The sequence below is a fragment of the Sciurus vulgaris genome, assembly GCF_902686455.1.
Source record: "Sciurus vulgaris genome assembly, chromosome: 1".
Classification (NCBI taxonomy): Eukaryota; Metazoa; Chordata; class Mammalia; order Rodentia; family Sciuridae; genus Sciurus; species Sciurus vulgaris.
Window position 1 is genome coordinate 168589374 of NC_136461.1, and position 17955 is coordinate 168607328.

General features: G+C 41.3%; 2 protein-coding genes across 4 annotated transcripts in view; one reads left to right on the plus strand and one right to left on the minus strand.

The window, feature by feature from the left end:
• Positions 1–17955, minus strand: part of RAD54B (RAD54 homolog B) — a 744820-nt gene that overhangs the window by 167269 nt on the left and 559596 nt on the right. The window lies entirely within an intron of this gene.
• Positions 4993–13481, plus strand: PDP1 (pyruvate dehydrogenase phosphatase catalytic subunit 1). Of its 3 annotated transcripts, none has more exons than XM_079116995.1 (3): positions 4993–5157; positions 5944–5978; positions 9460–13481. In XM_079116995.1, exons 2-3 carry the CDS (start codon positions 5948–5950, stop codon positions 11115–11117), a joined length of 1689 nt encoding a protein of 562 aa, XP_078973121.1. In that variant the 5' UTR covers positions 4993–5157; positions 5944–5947; the 3' UTR covers positions 11118–13481. The 3 variants fall into 3 exon arrangements, with proteins under 3 accessions (XP_078973121.1, XP_078973123.1, XP_078973122.1); XM_079116996.1 differs by lacking the exon at positions 4993–5157 and adding an exon at positions 5347–5702; XM_079116997.1 differs by lacking the exon at positions 5944–5978 and having other exon boundaries at positions 5017–5157.

A 17955-nucleotide genomic window follows, 5' to 3' on the forward strand; every position in this document is an offset into this window, starting at 1 on the left:
CCTTTACCCCTCCCTCTCGCCAGGCGTGTTATCCTTAATACTCTAAAATACTTCACTGCCAGACATGGTGGCATATGCCTGTAATCCCAGTGATCCGGGAGAATGAGGAAGGCGGATTGAATGTTGACGCCGACCTCAGCAACTTAGTGAGATTCTACCATAAAATAAAATTAAAAAAAAAAAGAACTGGGGATGTAGCTCAGTGGTAGAGCACCCTGGGTTTAATCTCCAGCATCAAAACAAAACAAAACAAAAAAAACCTAACAGGAATCTTTTGAGGTATCCACAAGTCCCTGATTTGCAATTTCATAACTTTATGATGGTGTGACAGTGATACACATACAGTAGAAATTGTACTTCAAGTTTTGAATTTTGATCTTTTCCTGGGTTGGAGATATGTTGTATGATACTCTCTTGAAGCTGAGAAGTGGTGGTGAGCCACAGGTCCTAGTCAGCCACATGATCACTAGAGGAAACAACTGACACTGCAGTGTGTGGTGTTGCGAGGCTCCGATATTCAGTAGGTTAGATGTATTCAAAGCGTTTTTTGAATTCTGATGGGTTTATTGAGGGCATACTGCCTTTATAAATCAATGTAAATCTGTATGTGCCACTGTCAGGCCCAGGGACACGCAGTACTCTTGCTAAAACCCCTGAACCTCATAATTAAGCAACCTCAGTTGCCTACTTTTCACATTCAATGAATGCAGAGACATTCTGCCTGCTCACCAGGAGACTTCTGTCCCTACTTGTTTTTTTTTGGGGGGGGGGTGTGTGTGGAGATGGTGTACTGGGGATGAACCCCAGTACATTTTACCACCGAGTTACATCCCCGGTCCTTTTTATTTTTTGACACAGGCTCTCACTAAATTGCTCAGGCTGGCCTTGAATTTGTGATCCTCCTGCCTCAGTGTCCCAAATTGCTGGGATTATAGGTGTGCATCACCCCACCCAGCCTGTCCCTAATTTTACAAGAAAATGAAGCTTTACATGTTTATTTTTCCCACTGATCACTAACTCTTGAAATCTGAGGAAAATCAGGTTCTTTTCAAATACAAAATAAGTGTGAAAGCTCCTAGAACAGTCTCTGGTCTGAAGATGAGCCACAATACAAGTTGTTTCCTGAGTGCAGGTGATTTGTCAATTTCACTGCATAGCTCCAAGTAAGTTAATTACAAAAAAGCAACTCAACATTGATATGGTAAGAAGGCAGGTATCCACTGTTCAGGTACTGGGTAATTATTTGCTAATTTCCTAATAAAGACCTGTAAGGGAAATAGGAGATAACCAGTCTCTCCTCCTGGTTGCTGATTTTGGCCGAGTCTACAAGTCAGCAACTATTAGGCTGACGGCATCTCAGACCCACATGCAGGTCTATTTTAAGTTTCTGGGCTGGCACCACTGAGGATACTGGACCATCTCCATGTTGTCAAAGCTAACCTCCAATACCCCCAAGGGTCATTTCATCTGCCCACAAGAACTCAGGCCAATCTGGTCAAGCATTTGCTCATTTCTAAGTTTATTATAGGTGCCAATAAACAACTAATCTTAGGGGTCGCATTAAAAAACTTTAATATTTTTAATATCAGAGAGCATTTGTGTAGACATAACAGGTATTTTTGCATAGTGCTTTTCTTCGTTCCATGCTATTTCTGAAGCCCCTTCCTCTCTCCTTGCCAGTCCCTTTCTCTACAAAAATCTTGGGTTGTTGCTACTTTTCAACACCTTCAAACAGCTGTTCTAGTGGCTAAAACAATATGTAAGGTCAAAGCACCAAATGCAAGAGCCTATGCCCTGGCCCTGGCAAGATGGCCCTGTGATAACAAACAGTACCTTTGAAGTAAGCTCATCGGGTGGCCAAATGAAGCTCCATCTAGAAACGGGACAAGGTTAGGCCAGAGATGAATCAAGGCTGGGATATTAGAGAACCTCCTTTAGTGTACCAGCAGTTGATACCTCTGTAGATGGACTGGCACTTTATAATATACCTGCCACTGAATCATAGAACTTTGCAACTTGAAAATAGAACTTACACCTCTAAATGAGAGTGTTTCAAAGCTATCATTTTGGGAGGTTTTATTCTGACTCCAGAAATACCTTGGCATTCAATCCTGGTGATAAATTCTTTGACTATATTTAGTGGGGGCAAATATCAGGGTTTTTTCTGGTACTAGGAATTGAACCCATGTGACCTGTACATGCTCACAAGTGCTCTACCACTGAACTACATTCCACCCCTTTTAAAATTTTATTTGGTCTTGCTAAATTTCCCAAGGTGACCTTGAACTTCACATCCTTTTGCCTCAGCCTCCCCAGTAGCTGGGATTACAGGCGTGTGCCACTATGCCCCACCAAATGCCACTTTTTTAAGTGTGGGTATTATCTTCAGAAATAGCCAGGGCATGCAGAACTAGTAATAAGATGGGGAAATCAATACTATTCTCGTACAAAACCAAAGAGCTGTCTATAGTAAACAAGTCAGGAGTTGCCTGTGCAGATATGAAAACTATTTGAACAGGGAATTTAAAAAGTGCTCTGAATAATGGCAATGTCAGTATGGAATAAGGGGATATGCTACCAAGGTCACAACTTTGAAGAGGTCATTTGCTATGGACATATCAATTCTGGAGACTCATTAATCTATTCACAACCATTAGGAAAAAGATTATAGACAACCTAGAATTCTAATATAAACATTTCTGGGTCCTCAGGCAGAAACTCTTAATTCACTCTTAGATTCAGTGACCTGATCTCCATACTTACAAAACAGTGACTGACCGTAGTGGCACTCGTCATATAAATTAACTTGATATACTAAGGTTCTAAGACTCAATTTATTAATAACAATAGCATCTCACCATAGAATATATTGCATTTGAGGATCTGGGTCTCCTGCTCTCCTGGTTTATCTACAACACTGACCTGATACATCTTTAATAATAACAGCTAATGCACTTACTACCTTTCTTAGCAAGTTATACACAGCAACTCAATACAGCCCTGTGAGTTATAACTACTTTACTCTTAAGTTTTCCACGATAGAACTGAGGCACAGTAGAGGTTGCCCAAGATCATAAAGTAAACTGCAAAGGGGGGATTGGAACTCCAGCTATGTTTATAATCACAATGCTACACCATACTATGCTGCCTCAATGAGACCAGAGAAAAGCAGATACACAAATGAGATACTTAACACAAAATGAAGGAAAAAGAAGAGTACTTGTAAATTTATAGGAAGCTCATTTGAAAAGCAAAAAAGGAGAGGCAGTGAGGCAGATGGACCTATGTAAACTGGGATGAAGGTCAGAAGATCAGCCATAAGAGTTCCCTGTGGATGACCAAAAAGACTCTCCTCTTATTTAGAGAATACCAGAGGTTTGAAAGATCCAGGTGTTTAAAAGAACTAGTCTGAGGCCAGGCCTGATAGCACAGGCCTGTATTCCCTGCAAGTGGGGAGGATGAAGCAGGATTACAAGTTTAAAGTCAGCTTCAGCAATTTAGTGAGGCCCTGAGCAACTTAGGGACCCTGCCTCAAAATAAAAAATAAAATGGGCTGTGGCTCAGTAGTTGAGAGCCCCTGGGTTTAATTCTTGGTAACAAAAAAACCAAACCAAAACACTAACAAAAAATACCCCATCTAGTTAGGGTGTATTTTTTCCCTTTATTACATAAAAATCTGGCAATTCAGGATTAAAAAAATTCACAGTATTAACATGATAGTTTTTATATCCAGTCTAAATCGCTTAGTGAACTTTATTGGCTTGTCAGCAGATATACGTAATAAATCAAGGTGGACTCGTTGTCTAACGATAGGCAGCATAAGTGCAATGATCTACCTGATACCATCTCCAAGGAAGCTTTTAGAAGCCATTATCCCATAAAGATGGGATCTATGTGGATGGAGCTAAGTGAGGAAGCTTTTGGAAGCTACTGTCGCAGAAAGGGTGGATATGGGTGAAAGCAGGTCAATGAAGGGCTCTCAATGTCTTCTGTTTGGCCATATTCAAAGACAACGCCATCCTAATCCTAACTTCTCACAGATGCTGATACTGGGCCTTATGTTGGGGAAATGGCTCTCATTATTTGGAATGAATCAAAGGGGTCTTCTGACTCTTAAGTTCAGTTCTCTTCACACTGTTGCAGGCTACAATCTACACCCCCCCCCCGCCCCTTTTTTTTCTTGTAACCAGTCAGGGTGAACGAAGCAATACTGATTTCAGAGTCCTTCGGGTAAAGTGAACACACACCTATTCGAGAAGGGAAATAATTCTTTCGTCAAAATTCCTCCTGTTTTTTTGGACCAGCTTCCTCTTCCTGGGACCTGAGGGACGTCCAGGAAAACGACAGAAAACATTATCCGGTCCTAAAATCTGCATCTCTATTCTGAATGATAGTAACAGCTGCACTAGAGATTCTATGCCATGCCTTACATCACAGTCTGGGGTGAACTTCAAGGAGTTTATAGTCTCCATCTGGGCCGGGATTTGCTCCAGCAGTCTATCCTGGGAAACCTGCACATATCGGCGATTCGAGGCGCAGGGGAGGCTTGGAGATCAGGCCGGCCTTATGCACCACGCGCCCCCGCCGGGGTACTTGGCATTCGCGGAAGCCCTCCTGGCGGGACAGGAGCCCGTGCCCCGGGCCCCACGCGCCCAAATGATGCTGGGGCCCGCCCAGAAGACGACTCCTTCCTGGGCCAGCCTCCAACAATCACCTCCACCCAGACCAGCGCACAGCTGCCGGGAGCACCACTCAGTCCCGCCTTCCACCAGCTATAGGGCGAGATCACGTGAGCTGGCCCGGGCAACCAATGGGCGACCCGCGCCGAATGGAAAGGGATTGTCTGACCCCCGTTGACGTCACAAAACTAGCGGGGAACGCGCTCCTCTTCCGCCCCCGCCCTCCCGGCCACTGCCCGCTCTCCGCCTCCCCCGCCCACTCTCCACCGCGCAGCCAATAGGGAGGCGGGATGCGCTCTGGCCGGAACGTGCGGGCGGGGCGGGGTGGTGGCCGGGCAGGGCCGGGGCGCGGAGTGGGCCAGCCGGGGCGAGGTGCCGCGCTCCAGGGAGCTGAGCGGGACTGCGTGAGAGAGCACCGAGTGGTGGGCCGTCGCCGCCTCCTCGTCGGCGAAAACTTGCTAGTCCTCTGCTGTGCCCGGTTCGTATTCTCTGCTCCCCGCCCCGAGCCGCTCCGTCCGAGATCCTCCTCCACGTCCAACTTGTGAGGGGGGCGTCGGTAGCTGGGGTGCACGGCGTTCGTGGGAAGTGACGGCCGGGCGTGCGGAGGGCGGGCGGAGACCCAGAGCGCCAGGTGCGAGCGGGGGCGTTGGGTCTGCAGGGCAGGGCGTGGCGGCGCGGCTACTGCTGCGGGAGCCGGCCGGCCGCACTGCCCTCCAGTCCTCAGGGTTTTTACGCACCGGCTGTCAGCGCCAAGGCGCGGTGGGGACCCGCCAGCGAGTGAGCTCTGGGGAGCCCGTGGCGGGCGGGGCGTCTTTGCGTGAGGGTCTCCCCTGACACACCCCGTGGACCGGTCTCAGGGTGGCCCTAGTAGTCTCTGCTAAAACAGGCGCCGCGTGGGCAGCTGGCGGAGGATGCCGCGCGTCGGTGGGCTCCGCGCCGGAACTGCATGGAGGGGCCAGGACGCGCCTCTGCTCGCGCCTGGGCCCCCACCGCCTTGGGCTGTGACTCTGCCTCTTGGGCAGGGTGGGTTTGTTTGTTTGGTTTCCTCCTTCTCTCCACCCCTTTCTCCCTCCTCTATCCACTTTCCCCCTCCCAGCCCATTCACCGGGCTGAAGCGAGACCTCGCCCCTCCTCCGCTCCCGCCTCCTTGCCGCCGCCTCCTCTAATGAGCATCTCTGCCTTGCTTTCAATGGGCCGGTGCTGCTGTCGCTGCTGCTGCCCGCGCGGGTTTGTGGATGTTGTCGGCTCCGTGTTGTGATGACAGGAGAATGTGTGTGTGTCCCGGGCCCAGACGAATTGGTAGGTATTTCCTTAACTACCTGCGTTGGGTACCCAGGAAGGATGGTGATTGATTTTGTGTGTGGATGATTTTAGGTGGGTTGGCATGGAATTAAAGCGTCAGAGAGGGAAAAGGGACAAAGACATCCTGGACCAGGATAGCTTTAATGTCTCACTAAGTGCGATTTGCAGGTAGGGACAAAGGAAGCTGATCAAACAAGTGCTGGCAAGGTGCTTTTGTGTCTTCTGAAGGAAGCTGGTTTCTTCATTCATGTGAAGATACAGGAGCTGTGGAATGGCTAGGCATTTCCAGAAAAACGCTGAAAATCGCAAAGAGTCTCTATGCAGGTATTTATGCAATCAGATTACATAAACTGGGGTTCCGACACATTAATGACTAGCTTAGCATTTCTTTTTCCATTTGCCTTTGAAGGTTTGCAAGGCTAAAGAGCTCCGGAGAAGGTGCATAGCTTTTTCTAATTAATTTGGTTTGTGGGTTACTGATGTAATTCATGGCACAGGCTTTCCAAACACATAGGTAAGAATGGAGGGTCTCTTTCCTATTTGTGGCAGTGCATCTTGTCTTATTAGTCATCGGCAAAATCGGCCAAATGTTCCTTGGACTAAGATGCAGCATGTATCGTGGCTGAGTCTGGATCATGGGGTGGGAACTTTTCAGCGAAATTGTGCTTAGGAATAACTTGGAAATTTGACACTGCTCCCGTTTACCAACAACTGGACCTTCTTGTACTTGGTTAATTTAGCAAGTTTATCAGCAAAAGTTTTGATTTTACAGCGGGTTTTGTTGTTGAGTTACAGGACATTTATAAGGATATTCAGGGGTTTTCAGTGCTCACTTACTGTTTTCCAAAGCATTGGAAAGTACATTGACTTTTAAAGGTATCTGGTCTGATGGAGAGAATATATCACTTTTATGAATATGATAGAATACTGAATCACAGAGAAGGGTTTTCATAAATTAACACCTTCCCTCAAAATTTGTCTTTAAAGGGATGTTAGGAGCTGGGGGATCAGGATTCAGTCTCAGCCCGTATACTAAGTCCCCGAATAACTGAAAAGGATAAGTTGAAAAAATTCTCTGCTTTTTTGTTTTTAGTTTTGAATACTTTGAAGTAAAAAAAAAATGTAATTGAGTAGATTGCTTGAATTTAAATATTATTCAAAGCACCTGCTGCATGAATCATGAGCTCTTTACCACAAGATTTCATTCATTTTGTACTCAACTGTAAAAGCAGAAAAACTGCCAAAACAAAGGAATTTAAGGAGAGTTCAGGTCTCCTGGACTTGTTAATTCTTGATTAGTGTGCCATAAAATCCTGTTAGGTATTTATTAACCTCCCACTCCCATTTTAAGTTTGGTGAAAGTAAGGATTGATATAGACTTGTAAATTACGAGGAAAATTATTTGCATTAAGATTTCATGTGTTTCATATTTGTACTAATAGAAAAATCTTCATAAACAGCATAAAATGATTTCATGTTTTTTGCATGCAAATCTAAAAAGAAATATAGTTTACATCTGGAAGCCAATGTCTTGTGTCCCAACATTTGCGCACCTCTCCTCACACTTAACCTTTGGATGACTTTCAGGTATTCATTTGGAGTGCTTTTATTTAAGTGGTTAGGCCTGATGATTCTTCTTGTTCTGGAATTTTACTTTTCATTGCTGCATTTCAGAATGCTTTTTTAGCTATGAATTCTCAGTTCCAAAATTGTAGCCATCACTTTCTTTTGCCTGATCTTGTCTTCATTTTTGTAAACAAATTCCTTTTTAGATAGTGCAATTAAAATAATGGTACTTTCTACCATTTGCAAAAGTGGTTCTGTATGGCTGGCTTATGCTGTGCTTACTACAAAAGCAAATGAGAATCAGTGATTATTCAGTTTTTAGTTTTCTCTGCTTCCCCACTTATCATTTCTCCAATTACTCTTCAAAAAAAAAAAAAGGTGCCAAAATGTTTAATATATAACTAGCACTTTGTATGATAGCTATAAAAGTTTTTCCTTAATGGGTTCAGCCTTTGATAGAAAGGTTTAATATTAAGACTTATGTGATTTTATTTTCCTTATTCCTTTTCATTTACCATATTTGCTTCTGTATTTAAAGTATTTCTAAAGTCTGTTTCTTTATAGTCCAAGTGAATACTCTGAAGCAATATCTTAATTCAGGGAAAAAATATGTTGAGGAAGAAGAGAGGTAGTATCTGGAATAATGGTACACGTTCATTAAAATTTCCAGATAAATGCCAGCAAATTATTTTCAGGGTCATATGATTTTTTTAAAAGATTCACAATTATAATGCCATACCGTTATAATCTAAACCTTCAACTAGTATTTCACTGTTCTTTATTGCTTTTTTTAGGGAAAATAGATATTTTTTAAAGCATGTAAAATAAAACATCTTTCTAGGATTCTACTTGGGTTCCATAGTAGATGAAAACAGTGTTTAGGTAGCTTTCTTGTATGACTGCTACTAAACAGGGAACAGTGTTAGCAAATAAATTCTAAAACTTAGATCACTTAAAATTACTACAAAAGTTTTAGAGTTACTAGAATACTTAAATTTTTTTTTTAATCACAAAGAGCACAGAAAAATTCAGCAATGAATGAATAAAACCTGCATTTGTTTTAAAGGCTTACATCAGAATCAAAAAGGTATGAATCCTAGAAGAGGTCTTACTCCTAGTGTTCACTTAAAATTTAGGGGCGTGAGACCCACTGAGGTGAGCTGAGTTTTCCAGGGTTATTTGACAAATTGGCGGCAGACCCATGTCCCTTAACTTGCTAAGTTGGCACAGTGGTCAAGAGAAGTAGGCATTGCAAGACTATCTACTGAGGAACAAGAGGAAAATATAGGAATTTCTATTTTTATCTCATTATGTAGAAAATTTTCTACATATGTTATAATGAACATTATACTAATATAGTGATATATGCATATAATTTACAAATAATGTATAAAATATACATATGTTGGGGAAGCATCTTAACACTTTTTTGGTGATAACCAAGTGTAATCAATGCTAATAATTGACCACAAGTCTAGAAACAGATTTTCCTATATGGGAGAGTGCCTGAACAAAATGGGAGATCCAAGGCCTTTTAAAAAAAGAATAGAGAGGGAGAAGGGTGATTGGCCAGGTAGATTGCTGCGGCATGTTATGTAACCCTCATCTCCTCAGCTTTCTCCAGCCAAATCTTGTACATTTTGCACAGTTTGTACTGCATAAAGAAATACATAGAAGAAAAGTGAATTCAAGTACAAAAGTGAATTCAGTCCTAGCTCCATGAATGAACGGGAGTTTTAATTACCATAGGATACCCTGTAGAAATAGTACATGATATGTGAATAAAACTCCTCGCACAGGGCTTAGCTTGTAGACTCACTTATTAAATATTTTCTATGAAAGCAAAGCTAGATTAAGTAATCTGAAATGTAACTCTTTTCTTTATGTACATCTGTCTTAATTTGCTGTCTAGGAATCCCAGTCAGAAGTTCCAGCCTGCCGCTGTTCTCTGATGCCATGCCAGCACCAACTCAACTGTTTTTCCCTCTCATCCGTAATTGTGAGCTGAGCAGAATCTATGGCACTGCATGTTACTGTCACCATAAACATCTCTGCTGTTCATCACCCTACATTCCTCAGAATCGCTTGAGATACACACCCCATCCAGCATATGCTACCTTTTGTAGGCCCAAGGAGAACTGGTGGCAATATACCCAAGGAAGGAGATATGCTTCCACACCACAGAAATTTTACCTTACACCTCCACAAGTCAACAGCATCCTTAAGGCCAATGAATACAGTTTCAAAGTGCCAGAGTTTGATGGCAAGAATGTCAGTTCCATCCTTGGATTTGACAGCAATCAACTGCCTGCAAATGCACCCATCGAGGACCGGAGAAGTGCAGCAACCTGCTTGCAGACCAGAGGGATGCTTTTGGGGGTTTTCGACGGCCATGCAGGTTGTGCTTGTTCACAGGCAGTTAGTGAAAGACTCTTTTATTATATTGCTGTCTCCTTATTACCCCATGAGACTTTGCTAGAGATTGAAAATGCAGTAGAGAGTGGTCGGGCACTGCTACCCATCCTCCAGTGGCACAAGCATCCCAATGATTACTTCAGTAAGGAGGCATCCAAATTATACTTCAACAGCTTGAGGACTTACTGGCAAGAGCTTATAGACCTCAACACTGGCGAGTCAACTGATATTGATGTTAAGGAAGCTTTAATTAATGCTTTCAAGAGACTCGATAATGACATCTCTTTGGAGGCTCAAGTTGGTGATCCTAATTCTTTCCTCAATTACTTGGTGCTTCGGGTGGCATTTTCTGGGGCCACTGCTTGTGTGGCCCATGTAGATGGTGTTGACCTTCATGTGGCCAATACTGGGGATAGCAGAGCCATGCTGGGTGTGCAGGAAGAGGATGGCTCATGGTCAGCAGTCACACTGTCTAATGATCACAATGCTCAGAATGAAAGAGAAATAGAACGGCTGAAGTTAGAACACCCAAAGAATGAGGCCAAGAGTGTGGTGAAACAAGATCGGCTGCTTGGCTTACTGATGCCTTTTAGGGCTTTTGGAGATGTAAAGTTCAAATGGAGCATTGACCTTCAAAAGAGAGTGATAGAATCTGGCCCAGACCAGTTGAATGACAATGAATATACCAAGTTTATCCCTCCTAATTATCACACACCACCTTATCTCACTGCTGAGCCAGAGGTAACTTATCACCGATTAAGGCCACAGGATAAGTTTCTGGTGTTGGCTACTGATGGGTTGTGGGAGACTATGCACAGGCAGGATGTGGTTAGGATTGTGGGTGAGTACTTAACTGGTATGCATCACCAACAGCCGATAGCTGTAGGTGGCTACAAGGTGACTCTGGGACAGATGCATGGCCTTTTAACTGAAAGGAGAGCCAAGATGTCTTCTGTGTTTGAGGATCAGAATGCAGCAACCCATCTCATTCGTCATGCTGTGGGCAACAATGAGTTTGGGACTGTTGATCATGAGCGCCTCTCCAAAATGCTTAGTCTTCCAGAAGAGCTTGCACGGATGTACAGAGATGACATTACAATCATTGTAGTTCAGTTCAATTCTCATGTTGTAGGGGCATATCAAAACCAGGAGTAGTCAGTGGATCTGGCAATTCTGAAATACATATAAAGGGCAGATAGATTTAAAAAAACACACACTTACATAATGAACATTTACAGTGGGTCATTCTAAACATTTACCCATTTGATATTCTAGGTAGTCAAGTGTTCCAGGTTGACTTTGCAGCAGGGTGACAGGATCATGAGCATCTGGTCTGTCTAGCTCAGACCTCAGCACCTGTGCTTGAGGCAAGTCAGTTTTTTAAAGTAGGTGTATTGAGATATTGATTTCTTTTACCAACCTGAGAAAGCTGGGATCAGCTGGCAGATACGATCTTGCATAGACCCAAAACAAGGATCTTGCTGGGTGTATTCTGTTAGTAAAAAGGAAGAAATGTTTCTGTTCACACCTGCAGATCCTTTTCTTCACTAAGATTCTAATGTACATGAGAACGTTTATTTATTGCATGATTTTCTAGGTATATAATCTAAGCATTATTTACATAAATTTATTTTAGCCTGAAGTAGTTTTCAGATCCAATACTCTAAGCCATAAATGACCATGAACCAAGCAATCCAAATCTGTAAATTTTTGTGATTATATGACAGGAATGCTCGTTAAGTGGAAAAACACACTATACTCCCTTCCCCACCCCTGATTTCCTTAATGTAATTGAAATATTTTCTGTTTTGCCACACACTGGAAGATAATAAAGGTTTTCAGGTTTATGTACTATTACATTGATGTTAAAGAAGAAAAGATTTTTTTTTTAGTTTGTATTAATGAAAAGTTTTATTTAGTTTGAAATGAAGATATCTAGAATAAAGAGAAGAGACTGATATGTTCAATTATTATTATCTGCAGCCACCAGCACGTCACTCTTATATAATCCCCGAAGGTTTGGCATGCTTTTAAATGTGTGGCGGGTAGACTGCTGTTGGGAAATCATACTTCTTATTTAGTAGTGATAAATAAATTTGGAATTTTAGAGATGACATATAAAATAAGTTTAATTACCAATTTGGGTAGTAAGTTTTAATATAACCATCCAGTATTGAGACAGGGGAGAAAATTTTTGGTTTTCCCCTCTTAGATGTAGGTCAGTTAAAATATTTGGTTTAAAATTACTGAAGGCTTTAAACATTCTGTAGCTTAAGATAGTGTTAAGATATATATACATGAGAAATTTTAAAAGATAACTATCGTGCATGCCTGATGTCATAGAACACTTAGTAGCATCAAGTGTTGTTTGCAGCAGTCTCCATGATTATATTCAGTCCCTTTTAATACTGTATCAAAGTGAATTCAAATAAATATATTCAAATTGACTTTTTGGAAGCTTATTTGATATGCATCAAATGACATTTTGTTCCTGTGTTTAATGGTGATCTGTGTGCAGCTGTGCATATATTTCCATCACTTAACACTGTTAAAAAAAAAAAGGCTATGGCTATGTTTGAAATTCACATATATTTTAATATAAAACATGATCAGTTTTCTGTTGTATAATTAGTTGGGTATTTGGGAATCCTTTCAGAATTCTGTAGGATATGAACTTGATGTTCAAGGACTCTCCCTGGCCTGTGGATAGTAAATCAATGTAATATTGGCTGCAAAATTTGTTCCAATTCAAAATAGACTCAGGAAGATTGCACCTCAGAACATTATATAATGTTTGTTTTCTGAGGTTTTTTTGTTTTGTTTGTTTTGGTTTTAAATCAGCTTGAACATTTTTTTCATAGGCACTATTTTGGAGGGGAAAAGGCTATACTATTTCTAAAATCTTTGACAGATACAACTTCTAATGAAGTATACGGACCGAGATAGCAAAATCCATTTGTAGCTACTGTTTGAATTCCTCTTGAATACCACCACTGAAGCATTCTATGCTATTATAAACTGAATAATGTCTCAACTCTATAAGGTACAGGTGAAATAAATTTGGTTTCCTGTGGTCATGATCAAGATAATAATTCTTATTACATAAGAAGTTTGGTCTAAAGTCTGAAAGCTGGTCTACTTTGGAAGTAAAAATATAGTGTAGAGTTGACGTCGTGGAAATGAAAATAAATGAGTATTAAAAATCTGTGCTGTTGTAATTGGTTGTCACTGTGATATGTCTAGAATTAAAGTCAGTAATGTAAACTTCCATGGTATGTAGCCTTTCTTAATTTTAACTAACATGTTTTCAGTTTCTGTAATTATATTTAATCAGTGGTTCATATATGTGTAATATACCCTTAACTATTAAAAAAAATATTGGTATGGTACACAATACTTGTTAGGAGCATTGTCTTATGGAAGTGTATCTGTGTGAAGATATGAAACAGTTTATATCTAATATGAAAATTGTCAGAGAACTGCCCACCATGAATTAAAGATTCATATCTGCTTTCTGAATGGCCTTTGTTGGTTTTTAATACTGTTAAGACTCATTAGGTGCTTTCTGTGGGTGATAGGTTATGTTTAACTTTAGGATCCAGTAAGTAAATTTTTTTTTAGTTGACATATAATTTACATGGGATGATTTAAAATTTATCCTGTGAGATTTGGTACCACCATCCCAGTTTATTGCGGGAAATTTCCTCATGTTCCTTTCAGGTTAACCCCTCCCAGTGTAAGTATTGTTCTGACTTCCACAACCATAGATTGTGTTACCTGTTCTAGATGTTAATATAAGAGAAATCACATGTATTTTTTGTCTGACTTTTGCTCATTTTTTGGAGATTCTTTTATGTTGAGTGTTTTTTTATTACTAAGTAACATTCCATTTTCGAATTTATCACAGTTCATTCATTCTATGTTGATGGACACTTAGTCCTCACCTCACCAACCCTTTTAAGCTGATTTTTAGGAATGCTATTTTGTTAAGGTATAACTTTAACTTTCAAAATTGCAGGTGAACTTTTTTTTTTTTTTTTTTTCTCCCAGGTACTGGGGATTGAACCCATGGGGACTCTACCATTGATTATATCCCCAGTTCTTTTAATTTTTATTTTGAATGGTCATGTTAAATTGCTAAGGGTCTCACCAACTTGCTGAGGCTGGCCCCAAACTTGTCACCTTCCAGCCTCAGCCTCCCAAGTCACTGGGATCACAGACGTGCACTACCATGCCCAGCTGCTGAACTTCATGTTCCTTAATGGTAGGACTGGATTTTTGTTTGTTTACAGTGCTGTGGATTAACCCCGGGTATGCTCTATCACTGAGCTACAACCTTTTTTTTTCTTTTGAGACAGGGTCTCACTCAGCTGGTCTTGGACTTGGAATTCTCCAGCCTTAGCCTCCTGAGTTGCTGGGATTACAGGTGTGTGTCACCCTGCCCTGTTTCTTTCTTTTTCTTTTTTGTTGCCCTCACTTTGCTGGAAATTTTTCATGGTGCGTTAGGGAGTGGTCCTTTGCTATTGATCTCTCTGTGCCTTTCCTACTGAGAATTTTGCATTTGTTAAATGATTGTGCTAGTTACTATCCAATGAGAAAAAGGGCAAATAATTATAACTTGATTTTAATGGTCTTAGTTTATCACTATAGGGCCATTGCTATTAAGGATGAAGAAGGAAGTGGATAAAATGCTGTTATGAAGACAGGAGTTGCTTGACTGACTTATTTCTGCATTTTTTAAACAAGGTTGACACTACCTAGAATAAACTTACCTATTCATTAGTCAATACCTGCCTGAATGTGGACTATTGTTAGTTTTGTCCTTGTGTATATAGCAGGAGGGTCTAGGTAGCATTGTTATCCTTAATTCATATGTTTATATACTTAATTATGAATTTTTTCATAAATAACAATTGCTGTTCATTGTAGAATGTTTCAGATTTCCAAAAGCTGAGTTCTATTAAAATTGATGCAATGGTCCCATTAACCACTTCCAGACAAGCTGAGTAGGTGGAGACATCTTAATGACATGGGAAATGATGTATTCTATAGTATGAAGGTCATTTCCTTTGTTTTTTTCAGAATTTATTTTGAAAGCCCCACTTAATCCTTTTAAATCCTATCTGTCCAGTTCTTAATACAATTTATACCTTGGAGGAATTCTAATAATACACAGTATTGTTTGCTAAATAGATCTCAAATTATAAATCCTTGAAGTGAATGGTAAAATTTGTGTACCTCATGTACCACTAACAATGATTATCCAATGCACATTTTTTAAAGGATCACATGATTTAAGTTTGATTATTTAGCCAGTATTTAGGTTCTAAATCCATGCATGTAACTAATTTTAAATTGCTGTACTCATTTTTAAACTTTTTTGGTAGAGACTTTCAGTTCTTTAAGGGCAGCTCCCACCACCACCCAACCTGTGGGTTGTATTTCTATCTCTCTTTGAGCCAGCACAATATTGGGTAAAAAATGTTCAGCATTCACAATTTATTTTACATTAGAGATACACAATCAATAAAAAAGCCTAAGGGAACTTTAGGACTGTATCATACCATTCATCGGGAGTTAACATCTCAATCAGATGCAGGGAAGTAATTTATTCTAGTAACTATCATTTCATTTTAAAGTTGAGAGTGATTTCTAAAACTTGAACTAGTTTTAAGACTATTGCAAAGAACAAATATTTGAAATTAACCCCTTCCCAGCTCCCCGGAGGAGACAGCTTTTTAGTTTCTAGGGAGAGACCCGAAGTTTTCAATTGTAAAAGTGAATCATTTGGGCCAAAAATGTCCATCGCAGTTACCCAATAAAGCTACTGAATGGTTCCTATCCAACCCTTTACCTTCAGAAGCTCCTTACCAAGCATGAAGTGGTAGAAATGTTCCTTTAGGGGTCACCAAAAACCACTGCTGCTGTTTAGAAGTATCTGGCACACCTACTCTAGAAGGACTAGGTATTTCATCTTGTCCATCTTACTGCCCTCAGCCAAAGGTGGTGAGGAGTTTCCATCTAAGCCTCTGCCCTGCAGTCACGAGTTCTCTGCTTTTCTGAGTGATACCCGTCACTGACTGATTTTCTGCCTGTAGCACACACTCCACCAAACTACCAATTTAATTTTACAGTTCGAGGAGATTCGTGATCACATTCCGCCTTCAGAAACAAACCCTAGGCACTCAGCAACAAACAAGCAGCCAAGAAGAGTCAAGAACCAATGATTTTTATCTCATTTGCAGTGATTAATCAAGTTGTCTCCTTGAAGGTTGTGGACTGTTTGATTGGCTGACGGTGTTGATGAAGAGGCCAGCCTTGTAGCTGAATGCTGAGAAGAATGGGAAACATGACAAGAGACCTAAGGGAGAAAAAAGGAAAACCAAGAAGGAAGAGAATAGTGTCTGCAATCACCGTAGTGATTAGAGGCAGTCATGGGGGCAGAGAGCATCTGATCTTCTGATGCTTTGGACCAGCGACAGGGATGAAAGCAAAGCAGAAGAAAGACAGCTGCATGATGAACAGTGTGACGTGCAGGATTTTAAAACACATTTTCAAGCCTTTATGAACTCATGCATTTTATGCTGGGGTAGCAGCAGTTGGAATGCAAGACAGCTTTCATTATCATGGCCACTTTGTCTCAGTCCATTAGATAAGAAGGAAAAAGGAAAGTCTTTGAAGCTGACCATATGGATGGGGATCTGTGCTGCCCAGATGGAAGTTTTTCTTTTTTTTTTCCTCAAAAGAATTTTGCTTAGGAATTATTTTTTTCTTGCTCCAAACTTGCGAATAGGTTAAACAGTCTAATTTAGCCTGATGAGAACAGAGACAGGATAATTAAGGCCTTGATGTCAGGAGAAATAGCTGTAATACTAAACAGACCAGAGAGAGCCTTACCAGAGCAAGGCTTTACCAACTGCACAGTCAGATCCCTGTGGCTGCTGCTGCTTAAAGGTGCTAAGGTGGTATCAGGTATTTCCAGAAAGTGCACTGACCTTGTAGCTAAATAATGCTCAAAGCAACCGCAGCTGTTTCTTGAGCACTTACTTTGTGCCAAGTCCTATGAGAATTGCACTATCCACATTTTCTCATTTAATTCTTGTGCCAGCTAGTCAGCCCTTTCTCTAGCAGTCTCTGCTCTCTTCTGGGTACCCAAAAGCCAATCCCCATAGTTTCACTTGCCAGTTCATTGGCCTCCCCGTGTCATTTTGTTTCAACCAGTGGGGAACACCAGCAGCCAATCAGGGTGGAATGAGAGAGGGGATGGAATATTTCTTCCTCATTCCCTCCAAGGTGGAAAACTGCACTCCCAGCCTCAGCTGTAGTGCCCTGGAGGCCACCCCTCTTCTAGGATTTTGGGTCTCATAGGGCTCAGGTTAACACTTTTTCTTCTTTCAGCCTTACAGACCACAGTGACTTTCTAGTCTTGCTAATCTCTAGGTGCCTCACCAACCTTTGTTCCCTTACCCTTGCCCAAACCTCTGTAAATAATCCATTTGAACCATCTAGGGTGAAAGCAGTTGTCTGCCAAGACCTGAGCAACATAATCCTTAAAGCAAGCTGAAGCATTCTGTCACCTGTTTGCCTAGCACAAAGAGGATGGGTGACTCACTCGGCATCACACACCAAACAACCCCATATAGCCATGATTTAAAACCTGTGCATTTCATCAATACACCCCACTTCCAGAACCAGAACAATCCCTTCGGAATCCAGAAGGTCTGAGGAAATGCCATTATGCAAGTGGCCCCTTAAGAAGCAGAGGCAAAGATTGAGTGACCCAGGGTTAATGTAGCTCTACAGAATTGAGTTCCCCCACAGGTGGATGGGGTGTGCCAAGTGCAGAGTATAAATAATCGTGGTTTAATAGGTTAGAACTAGAAGTGTCATCATTTAGCAGTGTCTTGCAGTGGACAGTTCATTCAACGAAATGCATTTGTGAGTATCTTTTAGAGCCCCAGCACTGAAGATAGGTGTTGGGGGTAAAGGTGGC

Bases quoted from the DNA above. Each gene is read 5' to 3' on its own strand.
- PDP1 (XM_079116996.1), top strand. From the start codon at position 5,626: ATGGAGGGGCCAGGACGCGCCTCTGCTCGCGCCTGGGCCCCCACCGCC. The intron at 5,703-5,943 runs GTGGGTTTGTTT...TTGTGATGACAG, and splicing joins GACTCTGCCTCTTGGGCAGG to GAGAATGTGTGTGTGTCCCG. The intron at 5,979-9,459 runs GTAGGTATTTCC...TTTGCTGTCTAG, and splicing joins TCCCGGGCCCAGACGAATTG to GAATCCCAGTCAGAAGTTCC.